Genomic DNA, 22,449 nt, shown 5'->3' with positions numbered 1-22,449 from the left:
AATTGAAAGCATAAGATGCCTGAATGTCCCAGTGAGGTAAATTTCCTGGAAGGTGGTAATAAAACCAGTTTCAAAACTTTGACCAAAGAATATCTGGTTTATTTGGGGCCAATACAGCATACTCTGGTCGAGAGTTGGCGTGGAAGCCACCATATGTTTGTAGTAATGCAGTAAAATGTAGTAAAGGCAGCTGGAGGAGTCCAGTTTACCCCTGTGCCGAAGGTCATTCATGTTTTAGGTTTTTTTGGAGAACACTTTAACCTTCCCAACCACAGAGCTCCCAACTGACCCACAATTCGCGGGTTGGACCCGCATTCTAACACCCAAAGCCCCTGACCCGCTCAAGCATCCCAAAAACCTGCATTGTAATTGACAAGTATACATAAAAAAAATTGCATCAAATTTGGACTTAGCAACCATCATTTCTTTAGCATTTAGCATAATAGAGTATAAAACCTCCTTTACATCATCATTTGAACCTCAAATTAGGCTATTTCATTTCATTGGGGCGAGCAGCGAACATTTTCATGCCACGGGCAAGAATGAATTATCACCTACTACTCAATTAATTGATGTTACACACAAAAAAATGCATATTTCTCAGAAAATTGTGGGTGACAAAAGGCTTTCTAGGTGCCACCAGTTTACATGTAGGTATCACCAGGATTCCAAAAAAAATAAAAAGGGGAGGGAGACACCCCCCATATACCCCTCCCCCAGGACGGCAATTCGTGGCATGGACCAGCATTTGCCTTCTCAAGAGTTGGGAGCTATGCAACCATACCATTAACGACATGTCTCTATAGGCCCAGGGGATTGAATCCTTAGGTAGCCGTCCTGAGCTAGTGCGAATCAGCAGAGAGAGGTTGTGGATGCTACGCCTTCGCACCATTCAACCTCATGGGCTCAACATTCAGGAAGGACATGACTAACTTTTCTTCATTCCCCATCCTTTCTCCCCTTGCCCCCCTCCCCCATTACTCCTCTTCTCATAGCTTTTTCCACCCCTTTTTTTCTCCACACTTTTCTGTCGTTGTCTTTCTCCAGTTTATTCCCTACCCCTTCCCTTAATCCTCTCTTTGTCCTTCCACTGTTTATCTCCTACCTATCCTCTTCCCCTGTTGGTTTTTATCTTTCATTCTTCTCTCCATCCCTTGTCTACTAATCCCCTTACATCTATCTCTTTGTGTTCACCATGCTCATTAACCTGTCTGTATTATGTGCATGTTTTTTCTACACAGGCTCTCTAGTGGATAAGCTGTTTGCTCACTGTTTTATTTTATTTTGAACTCAAGTATTGAAGAACGTTAGGCCAGAAGCAAGTCGTTTCGTCAAATAACAGTACATAAGCAGCACACATTCAGTCACATGTTTATAGAGAGTTACACGACGAAACTATTCGCATTTTATTTCTTCAGCAATTTCTCCAACAAAATCGGCAGCACGAGATCATACGGGCCCATATGACTTTCCATAACAACTACCTGCTGCTACGAGCTGGTATAGCGTTTTCCCAGCAGTACAATATGCACTGTTCTATATAGCAAATCAAAAAATTGCGTAACTCGAATAGCACACAGTACAATTACACAGTGTGCCTATAGGTTACGCAACACTGAGAGGCAGATTAGAATCTCGGAAATCTGATACCTTCGCGGTAATGGTACCCATTTGCGTATGCTGTTTATAGCTAAGGATGAGAATGCCATATTAAAGAAATGAATATGTTGCCGCTGTGAGAAGAGGGCATCATAGTTTTTATTTTTTAATCGGGGAATACGTTGAGATAAGATTTTTGATTTTAGCAATTTCCTAACTGAGAGTGTGCCTTTAACTTTCCGTTGCTTGCAAGTGAAGTTTTTCTCTTGTTGCTACAAAATGCAGACAGTAATGAAAGGTGATACCTTGTTATCTTTAGCTGGACCTGAGATGTCCATCGCTGTATCATTTGTACATTAAATGCCGAGACTTTGTATCACAATTAAAAGTTTCATGTGGTGTAATTGCTAGTCTTACAAAAATAAGAAACCCTGTGTATATACATGCCAAGTTCTTATAAACAACTTCAGTGATAATAAATTGTAACTGACGTTTCCTAAAAAAGGAACATAATGTAAAATGTAGGACAAGGTGTAGTAGAATTTTAGAATAGTAGATAATGTGTGAACTTTTCGCTTGATTTTGGAGTTTAAAAGGTTATTTAAGATCAGCAAATATTCAACCTTGTAAACACAATATCATCTCAAGGTAGGTAACTACAGCTTATCTTATATTTGGCATTTGACTTCCTCATAATGAGTACAAGATAGGAGTATAAGAACTCTATTGTTTTTGGTGGAAGTCAAAGGTAATTTGGAGACAATAGGGATCAAAATATGAAATTCTCAACAAGCTACATCTACACTAAACACCAAGAGAGATCATATGTGGAGAAGAGCAAAACATCCCCAATTGATGTTTAGGTTTTTCTAAGAGAAATTTTTCTCAAGGTTGAAGAAGATTTGGTCTGTATTATCTCTGAATTGTGTTTTGTAAGATAATAACTAGAATAATAGGTGTATGTAGGCATAGCAACTATCCTGATTACATTTTAAGTAAAAGATTTTTCATCTAAGGACAATCATTGCTGATCATTCTATAAACATTGACCATGGATCAAACTTTTGTTGAGGGATAAATCAGACAAGAGGTGCTACTTAACCATATAGCTGCCACTCTGCACGGGTCCGGCCATGGACCCGCGGTCACAGCTATGCACAAAGCGTTAACAAAACACCTATGTCAGCAAAGTTAGTCCTAGGCCTGTTTTTAACATGCAATAACGGCTAATAATCATACAAACCAAACAAGTTATTTTCACCTAAATTATCCATGTATCTTCACCCACATCATATATAGTCTATCAGAATGCCCAATCGTGGTTTCATGTCTAGGTATTAACGTTACAAGTATTACCAATGCGTACATATTTTTTTTTTCCTTTTCTTTTTAAATATTGTAAATATCTAAAACATGAGATCTCAAAGTAAAGAATGTAGTTAGATGCAACTGACAAAGGTATTTTTTTACCGAATTTTTCTTTCTGCAAAACTAAGCCAAAACTATGGTGTCACTCTCCGCATAACAAAACCTTTGCTATGGGAAGGGCTCTTTAGAGTGCTCCCTCTATTTTAACATTACGGTCTATACCATTGTGTACATACTAGGGTATTGAAAAAAAAATTAAATTTGAAATGGTAGCTATATTCGCGATCTTTACCCATAAAGAATACTGTAGTTTGCTTCTACGTAAATGCTATTGTATCTTTATTCATGTAATTTACAATGCATAAATAGCGAAAGCAAGGCTTTTAAACGGACAACGCTTCTCATACATGTTTTGTGTACAGGTTCGCATACCGGTTTCGCAAATAACAATTGTATCTGAATTCATATATTTCTACTAGCTTTCCTAATGAAATACACAGGCGCATCTGGGCGTCTGAACGTTATAGGATATGCTCAAACTCCCAGACCTGCTCTGAGAAAGGAAGCGGGGGGGGGGGAGGCAAGTTGCCCCGATTTCAAAAATCGGACTAACAATTTTGAGGAAAGGTTCATGGAGTCCAATATTAAACCATTTGCCGCAGGCCCCACAAATTCTCTCTGCGGGCCTGGTCATCCGTGATATTTTCATTTTGGGGGTGTATTTTTACAGTAAATAGTATCTTTCTCAAGCCATAAATCATTGTCACGTTAATGTTTTGCCCAAATACACTTTATTTTTACCCATCAACTTTTAATGGACCTCTCAAAATAGGGCGTGCTTCACCCCACACAGTATGCCTATACAGTTATCAAAGCGGTTGGCAAATCCAAGGCTGATAGGGGAGGGTTAAGTATTGGAAGGTGGGCACAGTGCGAGTATTGGTATTTTTATATCAGACCCCAATAATACGTAGGCAGTTCATGACTAACTGACTAAAGTTACCATACCACTGTTTAGTTTAAATGGAAGGTGGCTAAAATAAAAAAGTACACTAAAACATGTGAGGTTTTCATTCAGCTTTCTTTTTTATTAAACTTTAATAAGGCAGATATCGTTAAAACATGTACAACTTATATAAACTAATAACAAAAGGCAGTTCTTTATGTGCCAATTAGACGGAATCAAAGTTAAGGTCAGAACATAACCGATAAATAAAAAGTATTTAAGTACAATTTGTGTTAAACTTAAAAACGCGTTTTTAATGTCAACGCCAAGCATTGACATAATCTATACATATCGTGTTTAAACTTTAAGGGGCAAACTCGGAGTCATGGATTCTGATGTCATTAAGTTGACACGTCTCATTTGTTGATCAATATTAACTGATTATCAATTTGGAGGCCCAATAGGCCTATGTGTGAACGTACGTGGGTTGTCGCACTCACTGTAACTTACGTTGTGTTACTGCATAGCCCTATGTCAGAGTGTGTTCCATTAGTCTAAAAAATAGTTCAAAAAACAAGTTACCAAAGAAATCTAATTTTAATCTTATTTTTCTTTTATTTAATCTTAAATTTAGTTATAAATAAAAAAGCACAAATGATTTGGTGTAAAAGACAGAAAATTGGATAAAATTAACAGTGGATTCAAACCATAATAAGATATTGACCTGAATTGTTTTAAATATATACAATAGTATTACATAATATCAAGACTGCACATGTATATTCCCATGTTGCATATCTTGGCCAATCAGCGGGACGAGATCGCCTCTTTAATAACAAAGGCAGTCATTTATGTGCCATTTGGACAGAATCAAGTTTGTAAAATGTAACAAAAATATTGTTAACCTGTTCTACTGAATACAACTTATGTTAAAACTTTAAAATATTAATACGGCAATCCTGCATACTTACACAATCTGTACAATGTACATACATTGCTTAGTATAGATAACAAATGCAGTAAATTATGTGCCATTTGGACGGAATCAAGTTGTAAGAACAAAAGCATTATTAACCTGATATGTAAAGTCACTTGAATACAACTTAGGTTAAAACTTATAACATTTCTTTGAAAAATAAAGCATGCATGCATATTTACATACATTGTGACATTTGGTCAGAAAAAAGTTTGTAAAATGTAAGAAAACAATGTTAACCTGATATGTAAATACAATGAAAATTGAACACAAAGATAAAAGTATATATTTTCATCATAATATATTGTACCTGAAAAATTTCGCTCAACAGTTATATAATTCAGACAGACCTGATCAGTTTTGTTTGATGGATATAGGTGCAGTAAATCTTATAATAAGTTACTGTATAAATATTGTTTTGATCCCACTTTTTGAAATTTAAACCTGGATGGCATTCCCATCTTACAATTTGTATTTTAACACAATTTAAACTATAGTACAGAGCAGAAATGACACTATTTCTATAAAAGTATCATCATAAATTATAGCCATGTAACAGATTGTTAGTGTGTTTTCTATGGTTTCTGTCACTGTGGTACCATCTTGCTCATCTGGCAGGTTCTTTTGTTATGACCACATTGTTTGCACAACTGTACGAGCCTTTACATTTCCTTATTTTATGTAGCATGTTCTTGAGCTTCTGAATTACTGTTCTAACAAATGAAGAAATGTCCATTTTGTTAATGTCCACTTTATGTGTTTTGCATGTCTTTAACACAAGAGACTGAACGACGTTTTCTTCAATAACATTTCCTTGTGAAATTCCCAATTGATACAACATGTAATTGTTGATTGGAATTTCAACAGTATTGTCATAGTTTTGGTTCGGCATCAAACACAATAAGCAAAAAAAAAACAACTTGAAATACGGGCCATGATAAATTGGCTTAAAACAGATTCCATCTCTTAAAGCAAGTTGGCTCATGAGCTACAAGCTGGAAATGTGGCTTCTTCCTTTTGCATAAAGGAAATAAAGTCAAATTTGTTGCCGGGTCCCTTTACAAATTTAACTACAACTACAAAACCTCTGTGGATGTAATTCGAGGTAAGGCCTTTGTCACAAACAGTGAATTCTTGAAGTGGTGCTCTCTCTGTTAGTCAGTACTGAAATGACCCTTCTCTTATGTAGCTAAAATCGCCAAATCGGTTGACAATTCGGAAATACCAGTTCTTATCAAGAACTTGGTCCAAGTCTAGATGTCTCTGCAACGTCCACTGATTGGGCTTCCCCAAAATATGCACTCCACATTCTGTAAGCACTTTGAAAGTATTCTTGGGCAACGGTACCCCTCAGCTCCACTAGTGAATCACACTTTCTATTACAATTGAGTGATTCTTTTATTGCAATTTGAATTTCAGTTTTCAATCTGTTTTCCGCTTCCACTGATGAATCAATCATATGCTGAGGGATATTTACAACATCAGATAAGCTCCGCCACTCATCGTATTGTGAATTCCAGTCTATGTTGTGCACTTTGAGAAGCGACTCTCCGTTTTAAACTTTGTGATCGATTTCTTCTAATTCATAAAGTTTCTTTGTTGACCAAACGTCTTTGCTATTCACCGGGTTCTTGGGTAATGTACGACCATTGGCAATTGCAGCATAGTTTACCCTCTCAAGTTTTCTTAAATCTCTGCATGGATTCATAGTCATCTATAAATGAAAAATAGGTGACAAATTTGCAAAAGGTGGAATTTAAATGAGGCCATCTTTAAAAAAAAAATGTGTTTGGTGTAACCTTACCTACCCCAAAAAACTGCCTACTCTATTTGGGCATTTTCAAAAATAAAAGTGTATTTGTATGCAAAGGTCACACTAAATTTAAAGCTTTGTTTAAAAAATATTTTTCCTACATACCAAAAATTGTTACAATCAAATATGTTACGCCAAACCAACAATAATAAGTAAGGATGTCCTGAACACCAATTGAAACATTATGTACAATATCTCTTTAGTATGTATTAAACATTACTCTTTTCTTTTAATATATCTGCACTAACTTGTAATTTTAAAAATATGAATTTGACATTTTAAGCTGATGATCAAAAAGTATGCTTCTATTTTGAAAACTTTTAGACACAACACAAGCCCTTTGATAAATATTTTATGCATATAAAGGCAAAGCCTAAAAGAACATTTAAGTTTGTAGAAAGGGAAATTAAACAATTAAACAAATGTTGTATTCACTGCCACAAGCTTAAAATTGAATTTATAATTTGTGGAACTAAACAATATTTATTGTTATCTCACCCGTTTTCCATGAATTTTGGTTAAATCGCGATAATAGACTTGCATATTACAGTGACTGAGAATACTTGTTCTAAATCATAATTTCTGCTTATATTTCCACACACAAGACGGAAATAGTAAGTTGCCTATAGAAATTGCACTGAAAAATTAAAATTAAAGTCACTAGGGCCTATTATTTATTTCAAATTTAACTCGTTGGATCAACATACGGTACTGTGAATAACATTGCTTATTGGTACGCATATTCATTGTGTGATTTACTATGACCAATTCTCTAACCTGTCCCCTAAAATTAAAAGCTGGCTAGGGGCCCGAACATAGGCCTACCGACTGGGCCCCAATGGACTGGGCCTACACTACAGTAACGCAGTATCACTCAGTTGGACTTTTTATCCGGGTTCCTAACCCTTCTTATTCTTAGGCCGCACTATCTTATGTAATATAACGAATCATCAATTAGATAACTTGTATAGGATAGCTAGTTTAACTTCGGTATTTAATAAGCTACAGGGATTCCTCAGACACAGAGTGGCAGACATCACTCAAAATAGCCTAACGTTAACTAGCCTATGAAGACAGTATGCCTGTATGCAAAGTATCGAAAGTGAACCCTGCTAATAGTAGAAACTCCCATATATACGTACACTAAACAAATATGCATTAGCAGAGGGAAAAGTCAGTTTTTCGCCTTTTTTTAATTAGGATTGAAGAATATTGTTCCGAAAAGGGAACAGAAACATTTCATTAATACCTACGGAAAGTATCCTTCATTCATTTTAATCTTGATTGATCTTATATTCTTCCGCGAATTTGATCGTAATTTTGTGGAACTGCTGCATCTGTACAAGATCGTGGAAACAGCTATGCAATAGTGCGTTTGAGAGCCCTCTGATGATTGGTCTATGTAAATAAAAATGTAATACACATAAGGATGCCTCCAACCAATCACAACCAGTTTTATATCAATAGAAAGGACTCTATTGTGGCTATAATATTCCGCTGAAACTGAGTACGTAGCATACAGAGTTTTTGAATGATCGCAAAATTACTGTACTAAGTTTGGGTAATTTTTGCTATATTTTGCAATCTGCCATTGAAAAGTTGATAAAAAGAATTCTTTAACCTCAAAAAGGCCAACACTTCCCACATCATAATGAAAATATATTTTATACGATAGGAAAGAGAATACATTTTGCTATATTTTGCTGAATAGATGATAGTGGTCTGAAGTTATAACAACTTGAAGGAGATATTTGACGTTTACGAAAAGTGTAATTGCACACTAAGGGAGTCATTCGAGACCGTCAAATAGCAAAAGAGCGCATGGTTCCGTTATGCTTAGTCTCCTAGTAGTGTCTATTGGAAAATACACATTGAAAAAGGTCCTTATAAGCTTCCCCCCCCCCCCCCCATCTTTTTTAACAATAGCTCTGCCGCCACTGACACTGATAGTATGTATTTGATGGATCTAATGACCTGGGGAAATACGCTTGCAACTTGAGTCCCTCTTTCTAGAAAATCACCCTCCAAGCTTAGACCAGCCTAAACCCGTTTAAGTATGAAGAAAGATCTGAAACCGTTAGCAGTAGCTTGGAAGAGGAGTTAACACCAGTGGCATCCTAAGCGGAGAAAAGGAGGGGCGGTCCACCCCGGATACCATACTCAGGGGGGTTGCCATTTCACACCCCAAAAAAAAATGAAGAAACATTCTCTAAAGAATGATTATTCCTATAAACAAACAATTCAAAGTTGTACCAAAGACAGCACCAGTTTAACTTAAATGCTAACAACAATTTCTCCAAGGGGAGTGGCATCCTGTTTTTGGAAATTTTAATTTGCTGAATTTCACTTCCCTGGTCCCCTTTGGGAATTATCAAAAAAATTGCAGCTATGTTTGTTCTGCTTGACTCCTTTGCTTTTCAGTTTAAATAGAACTATGTTTTCTATTGTTTTGTGAAAGTGATATAAAAGTTTCCTAAGTGGGGCGAGGGTGTCTTTGCCCCAGTCTATCCAACAAATTTAAGAATATTTGAAACATTCAATGTTCAACAAGAGATCTTGCAGGAAGCCTAATTAGCTGGCTTTAATTACTTTAATAGGCCTTTGATGCTTTGCTCAACTATAGAGGAGCCAACTAAATTTGTTCAAACTACTGTACATCTTCTTTCTTTATATTTGATTAAATACACTATATATGGTCTATATATCAGAAGTGATGGTTAGTGGTAATTGAAAATTGCCATGATCTTTGTCATCCTCATCATTTGAACTGGAAGTGAATATTAATAAATTTCACCTTGCAGATGTTATGTTTTTCATGAAAATTTATTTTCAACAATCTTCTTGTTAGAACTGAGAGCATAAAATATTGAATTGCCATAACACAAGAACTGCCTGTGGTGCTGCAGACAACTCAAATAAGGCCTATTATTAATTAATTATTTTCTAATATATGAAAAGGCCTACGTAAAACATATGGGCCATGAGTCACCTACAACATATTTCAAAGTAACTTTAAAACACCCAGCACCTTCTAGTGGTTCAGTGGCTCTGCCCCATATCATGTTTTGTTCTGAAAGAAAAGGCATTTCCAGAGGCTGCTTAAAATGGAGCTGATCTTAAATAAATGCATGCTGCTCCCTCTTCTGAAGGTAAATATATAACCTGCTGGCCCTGGGATAATGAATGAGAACATGTATGCTGAAAATTCATACTTTTCTCACCAACCCATCTCCACATACCCATCCCCCTTCCATTCCTTCTTCCCAAAAATCAGAGTTATAATTTACCTAGTTTTCTTCTTACCAAAATGTTGCTTTCCTTGTCAATCTTGAGATTCATTATTTCCATTTGTGTCACTTATGTATGTTGTCTCACATCACTGCCCTCTCATTCATCTTTGTGCAATCAACCAACCATCCTCCACCAGTGATCCTTCTGGCAATTTTCTATAGGAAGGCCTGATGTCTTTGGGATGACAACCTTGTTTTGCAATATCCATAGGCCTTTATCAGACTAGCTTGTGGTAATGAAAAACATTTAATACTAACAGGTTCCCTATATTAACCACACTCACTGACCTCCAGTTACGCATACTTAACCATAACTTGCCAAGACACTTACTCCAGGGGTCCTGACTCCAACTATCTCAGGGGAATAATTACAGCTAAATATTGCACAGTTTGTACATACAGTGACTACACTGTATACTTAGACACAGCATGAGCATATAACGTTGTAAGTATACATGCCCCTTACTGATAGACCTCTGGAAACACTTTATCCCCCTCTGCACTTTAGTTTTGCAGTATTGTCTTAGTTTGCAGTTGGTGGGATCTAAGTTTTGCAGTTGGTCTGAATTTTGAAGTCGGTGGGGTCTTATTTTGGAGTAGGGTCTTAGTATTGCAGTTGGTGGGGTTTTAGTTTTGCAGTAGGGTCTTAGTTTTGCAGGTCTTAGATCTTTGTTTTGTAGATACCCAAATGTGGAGAAGCTTTGAGATAATCTGTGGAAAAGACTGACAGACTATCTACAAGATTCCACATCCATGCAACTCCAACCGCTTCCTGCACCTCCTTACAGATGTACCACATGTCCAAATTGTCAGCATTGGTTAATGCAATAACATCTGGGTTCCTTCTGAGCTTGCAAATACACAAGTACAGAGGTCAGTGTGAAACCACTGAAAGATCTTGTCAGCTTTCAAGAAAACAAAGACTTGGAGCTAGCTCCCAAATTGACAGAGACCACACTTACACCATCCCACTCTCATAAGATGAAGGTATCACACACACTTAATTTTGCCTCTGCTTTGCGGTACCTGGTAGAGTGTGAGGGTCACCCAAAGGATGTTTTAACAACTGCCTAAAAGAGTACAAAGAGGGTTGTTTAACTCACCCAACAGAGCTTGCATTCCAGTACCTTTGGGCAGCTGAAAAGATATTCAGAAATTGTTATATGGGTGTGTTTGTGTGCATGCATATGTGTGATTTTCTTGCTTTACAGAACAGCTCCCTTTTGATAAGCTATTTAAAGGCATTGAAGACTCGTCCCAAACCGTATGCCGCCCTCCGAAAAAAGTTAACTTTCCGTTGCTTGCAAGTGAAGTTTTCTTCTTGTCGCTACAAAATGCAGACAGTAATGAAACGTGAGACCTTGTTATCTTTTATCTGGACCTGAGATCAGGGAGTTCCATAACAACTCCCTGCTGAGATGTCCATTGCTGCTATGTACACTGTGTTGTGGGTATTTACCGTTGCTGCATGTATTGACTATACTAAAGTCTAATTACCAACGACGGTAGCAAGCAGTGTGTGTATTTCCTGGGATAGATGGTGGTGTCTAACACTTCTGTTTCACCTCATTCGAAACTAGGTCAGATTACCGGCAACAGACGTTTCTTTGTGTGCGAGTCTTTACACCCTTTAAATCGGAAACCTGCCAATCACATGTCCGAAATGGGACAGGCTGAAACGATTCTTAAATGAAAGCTTAAAGGCTTCTTGCATTTGAATACATCACTGTTCAGGTTAGGCCAGTAATGGCAGTATGAGAAGTAGGTAACAATTTTAAAATTTTCATTAAGGCCATTTGGTGTCAGCATAATAAAAAACTGAATGTCATTAATAGCCCTGTACTCAGTTGACAGAACTGACAAGTAGGCATACTGTGTCAGTGTGATCCATGTAGTCTTATTAAACACATGACCGTATGGTATATATGTTAATGGAAAATACATAAGCTACAACATACACCAGCATCCAGTTGTTGCGGGTTTTTTTTCGACAGACCCATTTAATCAATTGCACCTACCATAGCCTAGTACTACATTCCTGAGAAGTTCACACCACAATATCAGTCTTAGGTTTGCCCACAGACTCCCAACTATTGCTAAATCCTACACCAAAGTATATATCTTAGTTAAGTAGAAAAAAGGATCAGGAGGGACAATCCAGTCCCCATCAAGGACCCTGTGGGAGAGAAATAAAACCGAAGACACAAAAAGTCATACCCGATTACATTGCATAATGTACTCGTCCAAAGCATTCTTAAACCCATTCACACTAGTTGCAATACAACTTTCTCAGGCAAACCATTCCATTCATTCACAACCCTATGAGAAAAAAAGTTAGTCCGAATATTAATCCTACTTTGTAACTTCTGGAGTTTAAGACAATGACCTCTGGTACAGTACAACTACTATTGGCAAACCTGAAAAGTCAGTGAAGCATAAACTGTCATTATATGTGTAGGCCTACTCTATTTAATTGATCTAATACTGTAGTTGTGATCTAGCCTAGCTACAACTGTGATGTGCGCTTTTCGTTTGGATGGGGCGTAAATTCTACAAATGGAATAATAGGTTTTCTATGCATTTCATGTGTGAAGATAACATAAATGTCATTAACTTCCATATACTCTAATTCATAACCTGATATGCATATCTTTTCTTGAATGCCTTTAAAAATCTGACATTCTGATTCGCTTGTTCGCAACAAGCAGTGTGCTGCTATACTATTGTGTGGTGTTTTTCGTGTTTCACGCAACTGGTAACGACAGCTGGACCATATTTTGATGACCATGGTTTACATGTGAAGTTACAAATCGCTAGTTGGCTAAATATCTGTCTGTCTATCTATCTATGTCCCATAGCTTGAAGGCGTTGGGGCAACATGATGACACGACACAAGCTTTCCATGATTCATGATCGTCAGCTGTTCTTTTGAGCTGGTTGAAGTCCATCCCAGTCCAGGTTTTTATGTTGTCAATCCAAGTTTTAACCGGCCTGCCTCTCCTTTGTACCCCATCTGTCCCTCCTTGCAATATAGTGTTTGCCAGGCTGTTCTTCTGTCTAATTACATGCCCAAACCACTGAAGTTTTCTTCTTTTCACAACTGAAAGGAGGGGTTCCTGCACCCCCTATGAAACTCTCCATTATTTGCCATACTTGCTTGTTCGTGGTCTGCGAAGTGTAATGGATCTGGAGAAATCTCCGGATACAGTTCATTTCAAAAGCATTTATTCGCTATTCCATCTCCGCATTTAAAGTCCACGTTTCGCAGCCATACGTGAACACTACTGTTGTTACTAGTGCTCTCAGGAGACCCATTCTTGTTTTCATTGTGATGCTCAATTATCCCTCCAGATGGAGGGATAATTGCTCTTCTCGGCATTGATTTTCCATGCCAAGTTGCTTTGCACTTTCCTCTAGTATTCTTGTAAGGGTGGTAAGTTCCTCTGGTTGTCCTGCTAAGTGAGGTCAATGTCATCTGCAAATCTTAGGTTGGTAATAGTACTTCCCCCAACACTCACTGTTCCTTCATACCCATCAAGAGTTTCTATCATGATATATTCAGGAATATATTGCACAATATTGGTGATAACAGACAACATTGCCGGACCCCAACTCGGGGGTGGAACCAATCGCTGATTTCATCTCCAATTAAGACAGCACTCTTGGATGCTTGATACAGGGCCTCGATCGCATTTACAATCCCCTTGCTAATGTTAAACTTCCTTAGTAGCTCACACAATCCATCTTTCCAGACCTGGTCAAAAGCTTTCTTGAAGTCGATGAAGTTATGGAAAAGTGGTTTTGGTCAGTACGGTATTTCTCATTCAGTAGTCTGAGATTAAAGATTTGCTCTACTGTGCTGAGTCCTTTCCTAAATCCTACTTGTTCCTCTGGTATTATTTTTTCTGCTTGTGGCTCAAGTCTATTTAGAATCACTGGTAGGAGTATCATGCTTGGGTGACTGATCAGGCTGATGGCTCTGATGCTAACATATGGTGACACCGTCACCCAGTAGTCTCTTACTGCTACTAAATTAGAAAGATGGCACTATACACAATTTGTGTGTCGAAGTATGCAAACATAACAAATACTTTGACCCAATGAGGAAACGCAAGAAATTCACCTGTATAACTTAATAATGTTAACAAAATTTAAATGTTCAAAATGTCCTTTGAAATTGATGACAAAAGTGGAGGAATATGTGTAGATGGGTTTCGCAAATGGCCAAAATGCTGAGTGTCACAGTGAAAATACTGTGAAGAGGAGGAGACGTGACTTACAACTGAGAAAGAAAGACTAAATTCGGAAAAGACCGATGAGGTGCTACTGTTAATGTGCTAAAGCTAGGCTACCTAGACTTTTTCTCTAAGCTAGGCCAAGCTGCCAATAGGTCATTTCTTTAATTTAAACCTATTGTTAACTTTTGGCATAAATTATATTCCACAACTGCTATTTGTTTCATTTATTCACAGATTTAATACCTCGTGCATTTTAGGGGTTTTTGAATTGGTGTGAATATAGGGATACTAGGTCATGGATTAATTCAAAGCAAAACTTAAAAGTGCTAAAGAAATAAGTTATCAGTTTAGAGTTTGGCACAGCATATTCATAGGGCTGAGTTGTTGGCACTGTTTATGCTAGGCTAGCAGTGAGGTGTGTATGCAGAGCTACAGTGGACTAGGAGTATACTGATTCAGGTTTCTGTAGAAATGTACCCGGCCCTTCTCTCTACCTCCATAACTGACATCCCCCTTGTTAGTAACCATTGGGCATCACCCCCTCCTCCCCCCAAAAACATCCAGTGGTGACAAAGAAACAAGATTGTGGAGCTGCAGCAGGTAGAACAAATCCTCCATAAATTTGCTTATTACTGTATATATAGCTTCAAGTTAACCCTTGAAATTGTGTCTATACACTATTAATTATTATATTATTCACAACAAGCAATTTTCCCATTAAAAGGTCAAGAATGCTTTGGATTCCCCAGCTGTGTATTACTATATGCTGTCCATATTTCTATTTGCCACAGATCTTTACGGATCAAGATAAACTGTGAAATAGTCATTTGAATCAATTACGATGTTGAAGAATACATTTTCTTAATCATTCTTTTAATGCAGATGCGCAACTTGATGCCATAGTATTGGAGATACTGGAGCAGAATCTAATGCATGGAAAAACATGGTTGCATGTGCATTGGAAAGCAACAGAATAAGTAAAAGAGCAGTACTTAGTAAAATGGATATCTCTTTTATTAGCCATTGGACTTAGCAGAGTGGAACAGAAGAACAAGAAAGTTCTCTTGTACCCCTGAAATTGGTCACTTTGGTAAGTGTGTCCTGGTCATAGGACACTTAAAGACCAACTATGGAGGCAAATTTTTTTTTTGGGATTTTCCATTAATTTAGGAGTTTACATACCCATAATCAACATGTGTAAAAAATAATCTTCAAAAACCTACTATAACCCATCAAAAAACGACCATGAAAATGGACATTTTGGGTAGTCACGTGACATGAACCTCTGGAATGTCTGAAAACAGAGATTGACCCAAAGGAGCCTCTGGTCACCGTGTGACGTCATTGTTTGTATACCGCGAAAATCAAACGCTGATATAGGCACTGTTTGTACACAGATAGCTGTTTGTACACAGATAGCGATCAATTGTACTGTTTTTGACTTCCAATTTCGAGCGTTTGAAAAGCTGTTAGCTTAAAACAAGAACACATGAAGGTTAACAACTAGTTTTAAGACAATTATAAGCAGAAATTTTAGTTAAATTGGTTATTTCATTAGCAAAATTTCCACTCAAATGGAAGCATCTTTTACATAGCGGAGCGTCAATAGGTCCGTACGGTACAATATACTGTAGAACATGCAAGCAGCTTGGCGATTCCGTAATACAATTTGATCGCAAGATACCGTAAACTGAACAGAAGAATAGACCTAAAAGATGCCTCATGCGTGATATGTGATGGGAAAATGGCTTACGTTACTGTCAACGAATTACCAAAAAGACACTAAACATAATCGAACAACTACGAGAAGACGCTGACCCGAATCGACCAGGGTAGCATATACATGACTAAGCTTCAGCTGAACATAGTACTTACTCGTTTTAATATCCAAAAGTACAAACACAGAAAAAGTATCCTTTCAATAAACAAAATTTAGCAGTGAATATCCAAATCCACGTTTCTCGTTCAATCCTGGGCGAAATACTACCGTGACTCTGTGTAATTCCATAGAGTTAGGTCTAGTTGAAACAGGCCTTGACCAGTTACATCCCACAATCACAAGACAGTCACTAACGAAATAAAACGTCCGATCGCTACATAGAACCGTTTTTATTCAACTCCTTGGACCATGCAGATGCCGGAATAAACATAACGGACAATATAACACAATGTATCACGAACTCACGATACTGGAATACAAAAAAGGAAATAGATAAATGCGATGAAATCCTATAGCATGACTATTTAAACATGCTGTGAACCATACATGTACCATGGAGCTATAGCTCCATGCATGTACTAACAATGCTACCCTATATGCACGGTATATACACGGTCATCTCTTACGGTAAATATTATACTGTCAATTGCGTGATATAATGTTACATGTAAGGACGTCCAGAGCTTGTTTACGGTCAATTTCACATTAGCTATGTCCGGCCATGGTCCGACACAGCTATCGACAGAATATAACTTTCGCAGAATGAGACATTTGCAGCTTACACAGAGGCAGGGTCATGCATGTGGACTCATGGGCATGAGATACTCCGGGTGCTGAAAAATCTTTCCGCGTGGATCTCAAAAATTGATCCAAAGTCTGCGGCGTTTTACGTCGGTTCTTTTATTCGGAAATCTAAAAAAGCTGATGCTTTTGTTGGATGAGGTATAACTGCAACCTCCAACAACACAGAATTGTGGCATTTCGGGGGAAAAGGAGTAATATCGTTTTTGGCAGCTCAAGTATACAACTTTACACACTAAAAGTATTGTTTTGAGTGAGGTATACAAACAGTGACGTCACATGGTCACCCCATGTCTTGGGAATGTTTCAGGAATGTCTGAAACAGGTTTCATAAAAAGCTGACTTTTCTTCCCATTTTTCACGTATTTAACGTCCGAAATTGGTAAAGTTAATTACAGCAATGTAATTGGAGTGAGTTAAGGATTACATACATGCAAAATGGTGGGATTTTATGTTCATCGAAAAGTCTCCATAGTTGGTCTTTAATGCCCCAGCCCACCTCCCTCAAGGTGGACCTGCTGCTAGATGATTATAACAATGACCAAATGCATGTGTCATATATGATGGAAAAGTGGAAACTGTAAAAGCTAAAAAGGATTCTATACCCCTTTTGGGGGATAATACAGAAATTTCTTTGCAGTCATTAAGAATACCATTTTCTGAAAAATAATTTAGTTTTTTTAAAATTTTATTAGAACTTGCTATTTGTTTAGGGAAAGTGCTGGTGAACGTTGGCCGATGCAAATGGTATGCTGGACAGGTAACGAATGTGGTGAAGCAGAGATTAACTTTAAACGGATGTTATCAATGAATGGTCACTATCTGTGTATTCTAAATAAGTATGAATTGAGTATGTAGTAAACAGTGATGATACATTAACATTAGATAAGGTTTCAGTTAAACCAAACCTTCAGATTTTCACTTTGAAAAGTTTATGTCTATCAGATTGCATTTTAAAGTTTATGTCTATCAGATTGTATAAACACTGTCTCCATATTTTCAGTATCTGGCATGGATAAAGTGAACCATGTAGATTTCTTATGGCCAAACAACACAGACATCTCGTGGACAGATGTTATGTTAATGTTTGTCCCATAATCTAGCTATCATAACCCAGGGAGATAGATCAGTCTAGATGTACAGATGGAGCAAGTTGATCGTTAATGATATTGAATCTCACATAAAGGAGCTGTAAACAGTAATCTTAGTGTTGTTGGTATGGTATCATTCAGTGTTATTGATACTGATGGTACTACCGGAATATAAATTCATTCATTTAATTTTTCTTGCAAAGTAAATTTCCATGTACATTGCTGGATACTACCAAACATTGGACATTGACCCTATTGGCTCTGTCCAGATGTTCAGTTTGAAAATATGTGCCTCAGGGCATTTATTTTCCCAAGAATTTCCAGTGCCATTATTTTTCAGTACACCTTGTTGATTCCCAGTCTATGTTGTTTTAGTAAACTGTGCATTCCCTCAAAAATTCATAATAGTAAATCTGCGACTGTCTGACTGTTGTGTATATTTTGAAGTAGACAGATATTGTTGCTTGAACATGTTTCAATAGCAAAAGTTATTACTTCATATTGTTGTTACCTGCTGAAATATGTATTATTGTTATGCAGCTTTGCTAACATTTTTCAAAGGTGATGTCCGAAACCTTCAGTATATCTGAAACGCTCTTAAAGTAACTTTAATAAACACTGAGGATTTGAACTATAATAAGTTCTAAACTGTCACTATACCTTGTAGGTAGATTGTCAACAACAAAGACCCCTTTTTTTCAAATGTAACTTTTTATAGAGATACTCTAATATTTTGTTAATAACATCATCAATATCATTAAAAACTTGTCTTGTAATAGCAAATTTTATGTTAAGAAAGGAAATAACAACAGAATTCCCAAATATAGCAGCAATGGAGTGACATACCACCATTAAAGAAAGAACAAATTTTGGAAAATTTATAGATTGTCAAACTTTCAACAATCTTTAATATAATTTCCAGAATAGTGTAAGGTCTGGTCAATTCTGATTCATAAATTGCAGACATTAGTTATGTTATTTATTTAGAATAGAAGTTCTTTACTGTACTTTGATAATTTGCTACCTCTGGCAACCAATTTGGGTGCTTTAACGTGAACAGATATCACATTTAAGTTCTGTACTCCACAAGCTACAATGGTACTCAAATAATATTTTTAGCTCCTACACTGTGAATAATAAATTTACTGTACAGATTACCACTGTCAATTCCATGAATTCATATCGAGGAATTTCAATTGATTGCTAGATAGAATGTGTTATTTCTTGCGAGACAAATATAAATTTTATTTCACTGTCTGTGCCCCACAAGGTTTTCTGGCACTCATACAAGATGACCAGAATACAGCATCAATATGTGAATTTTCATATTCCAGTATAAAACCACTGTCAAAGTTATTGATTGGCTGGTAATAGCAATGAAGTCATCTTCTTTAGGCTGCAACTTAGATGCACTATGGTATATTATTATCACATTCAAGTTCTGTACCCCAAAAAGCTACACTGGTACTCATATAGTATTTTTCAGCTCCTACACTGTGAATAATAAATTTACTGTACAGATTACCGCTGTCAATTTGATGAATTCATATCAAAGAATTTCCATTGTTTGCTAGGTAGAAAGCGAAGTTCTTGAGAGACAAATTGAAATTTAATATTTTTAATTTTTTTTTTTAAATAAATTACTATTTTTTAGCTCCGATGATACGAATAAAAAATTTACTGTAATATTAACGCTGTTAATTCGACGAATTTAATCAGAGAATTTCCATTGTTTGCTAGCTAGAAAGCTTACGTTCTTGAGAGACAAATTGAAATTTATTTCACTGTCTGCACCCCACAAGGTATCCTGGCACTCCTACAAGATGACCAAAATACAAAATCCATAGGTGAATTTTTCTTATTCAAGTATTCTGTACCCCACAAGCTACTCTGGTACTCATATAATATTTGCTAGCTCCTACAATGCGAATAATTGATTTACTGTACTAGGCAGGGCTCGAATTTCGTAATTTCTAGGGCAGGCCAACTGGCCTTGGAATACATGTTTTTGGGGAGGGCATCAAGGCCAGGGGGGAGGGCAGCAAGGCCAACGATGAAATTGTGAGCAGGGCACCAAGGCCACTTTGAAAAATGATGCGAAGAATGTCTCAATGTCCCCCCCCCCCAAAAAAAACATCATCGGCAAAAATATGCTGGAACTTTCATGATCATACCCGGACCCGCTACGGTTTGGGTCCTCAAACTGCCGCGTAACACTCCTCCATGAAACAGTATTATTATTATGAAATTCATACACAACGCCGAAACACTGGCGATAATACAACCTGCATGGCTGCATATGCTTCCAGTGTACAACCCTCCACTACATAATTATTCGGTCTTCCGACTCCCACCTGAAATTGGGTGTACTTGTAATTGCCAATAGTGACACACCCTCCCGAAATAATCCTGTGTAACTTGACTCTACTGGGAATTTCCCAGATTCTACCAATCACCTCGCATTCATGTAGTTGTTAAGCCAATAAGCGAGCACGATTCGGTGACGTCAATCAGCCAAAGCTGTATAATGGTACTGCTGTGTGCAGGTGGTGTTTGACCGTAGCTGCTACTGGTTGTAAACTTTTTCGAACTTTCTTTCAATTTACGATAAATACAGGTATGTTATACATACATATACGTGAATGATATGGTTAGGAAGCTAAACATGTTCTCTCTCAGAATATGATGATTTTGTTCACATTGTTGTCCCTGGAATAATTTCTTCGCGATTCTAGAAACACTGTATTGCATTACGACTGAATTTCCCACTGAACTACGTTACGAAAATGCAATGATAGCCCGCGGAGCGGTCGTATATTAATCAGTTGGATAGGCTCACATTTGTGTACCGTTAGAACTACCAAGGTCAGTACTGTGATGATGTTCAATTTTCGATCACAGTTCGTTATTCATGTCCTGTGACCGCGATACGCTAGCATGCTCTTCATTTTCCGCGAATAATAGCCACGCTTTTTCGGAACATATCATTCGTTTTTTTGTCATTCTCAAAGTCGCATTTGTCCAATGCCTATTCCTGCAAAAGGCACGGAGGCCAATGGGTAAAAAGGGCAAGGCCAGTACTGGCCTTGATAGTAGTAATTTTCCCTTGGGCATCGCGGCCAGTGGCGAGGGCACCCACGGCCATGGCCGCACTGGCCGCCGCTTATTTCGAGCCCTGGTACTAGGTAGGTTTTAGTTCTTGAGATACAATTCCCCAAAACTTACTGGTTTTACTTATCTGTCTCCCACTCAACATCTGCACTTTCTTATCTACCTAACTACACACTGGAAACGATTTAGCACTACGCCCTCGCTCCCTGGGCACTGCCCACATACACCTTCTTCGGGATCTACCCTACGGCAAGAAAAAAATCCAAGCTCGCATGTCCCTAGGATTGGGTAGTGTGGGCAGGGAACGCACCTACTCTGGCAGCTGAGGGCAAAAAGTCAAATGAAGTAAGTGAGCTCTGCAAACTGCAGATATCCTTGTGAAGTGACACAAGATGAGGTGAATGTGGTATTATGTGCTACAGTGAACTACCGAAATACCAGGAATGGACAGGAGCACATAGAGAAGAACCTGCGAAGGGGCTGCTGACTCACCTCTGACTGTAAAGGATTAAAGTGAAGTATAATCGGTTGTGTGCCCTCGTGTCAATAGAGAAACCGTTGGTTTCGGACTGGGTGTGACTTGTGGAACATGGTACAAGATGGAAAAGGATCTTCCCATCATCCGCAGAGCTCTAGTCCTGAGTGTTGATGTCGTTTGACACTCAGCTGTCAGGTCAAGTTACGTAGTTGTAGGTTCCAATCATGGTGGTGGGAGAATTGAGAGACAGGTAAGTATCATCACTCGTAAACCCCTAAACCAGTAAGTTTTTGGGAATTGACTTCACTCCTATCTTACCTGTCTCCCACTCCACATCTCTACGGAGTGGCACTGTTACGATGGTCGGAGGCCCAATTGGCAGGAACGACCCGAAGGAACTCCAAACACCACACGCGCAAAAGCCGCTCCGATGCAAGGGTGTTGGTCAAGTAAGCGGAGACGAAGGTCAATGGAGTTTTCCACCCTGCGGCTCTTAAGATGTCCTCCAGGAGGACACCTGCTAACAGAGCTTTGGAGGATGCTTGGCCACTTACGTGGTGGGCCCTTACTCTCTCCCGTGTGGAGCTGGATCAGCTGGACGATCCACCTGAAGATCGTGTCTCTGGAGGCAGGGGTGTAGGGTGCTGACGGGATGATGAAAAGCCTCAATGAGGTATGGGGTATGAGGTATGGGCTGCTGTACCACAGCAACGCTCTGACCATTTGTCCTCTCTGATCTCTGAAGAAAAATGAGAGAGTCTGGGGAGAAAAATGTCTCCTGGCACAAAGTCCAGCATTTGGTTCATAGGGAGGAACTGTGGGGCAGGAATGAGGCGAACGCCGTTGTTGTCCATCGTGTATGCCCCTCTGTCTCCTGGCTGATGCTGCGGCTACCAGGAATACACCTTGTACGTCAGGTTGCATAAGGAGGCCGACACCATTGGTTCAAAAGAGTGATGGTCATCTCCCTGAGTACCCTGATAATACTCCATGAGCGTTGGAGCCTTCGGGTCACTGG

At 38.2% G+C, this 22,449-nt stretch overlaps 1 protein-coding gene across 16 annotated transcripts in view; it reads right to left on the bottom strand.

Annotated features, from left to right (window-relative positions):
• Positions 1-22,449, bottom strand: part of LOC139976379 (uncharacterized) — an 85,353-nt gene that overhangs the window by 45,137 nt on the left and 17,767 nt on the right. For 11 of the 16 annotated variants that reach the window (XR_011796100.1, XR_011796101.1, XR_011796102.1 and 8 more), the window contains exon 2: positions 11,096-11,129. The exons of 1 other annotated variant lie outside the window; for it this stretch is intronic. Coding sequence is in view for 4 of the 15 variants with exons in the window: in XM_071985087.1 (XP_071841188.1) it covers positions 11,096-11,129 (34 nt within the window). In the remaining 11 variants the exon portion in view is untranslated. Of the gene's footprint in view, positions 1-4,024; positions 6,604-7,951; positions 8,101-10,005; positions 10,216-11,095; positions 11,130-22,449 lie in introns of those variants that run through there. 4 more of the 16 variants (XR_011796136.1, XR_011796137.1, XR_011796129.1 and 1 more) reach the window with 4 other exon arrangements.

The sequence above is a fragment of the Apostichopus japonicus genome, chromosome 2 (genome assembly GCF_037975245.1).
Source record: "Apostichopus japonicus isolate 1M-3 chromosome 2, ASM3797524v1, whole genome shotgun sequence".
NCBI classification, from domain to species: domain Eukaryota; kingdom Metazoa; phylum Echinodermata; class Holothuroidea; order Aspidochirotida; family Stichopodidae; genus Apostichopus; species Apostichopus japonicus.
The sequence above is the reverse complement of the archived record's forward strand: the minus strand, read 5'-3'. Positions and strand labels throughout refer to the sequence as shown.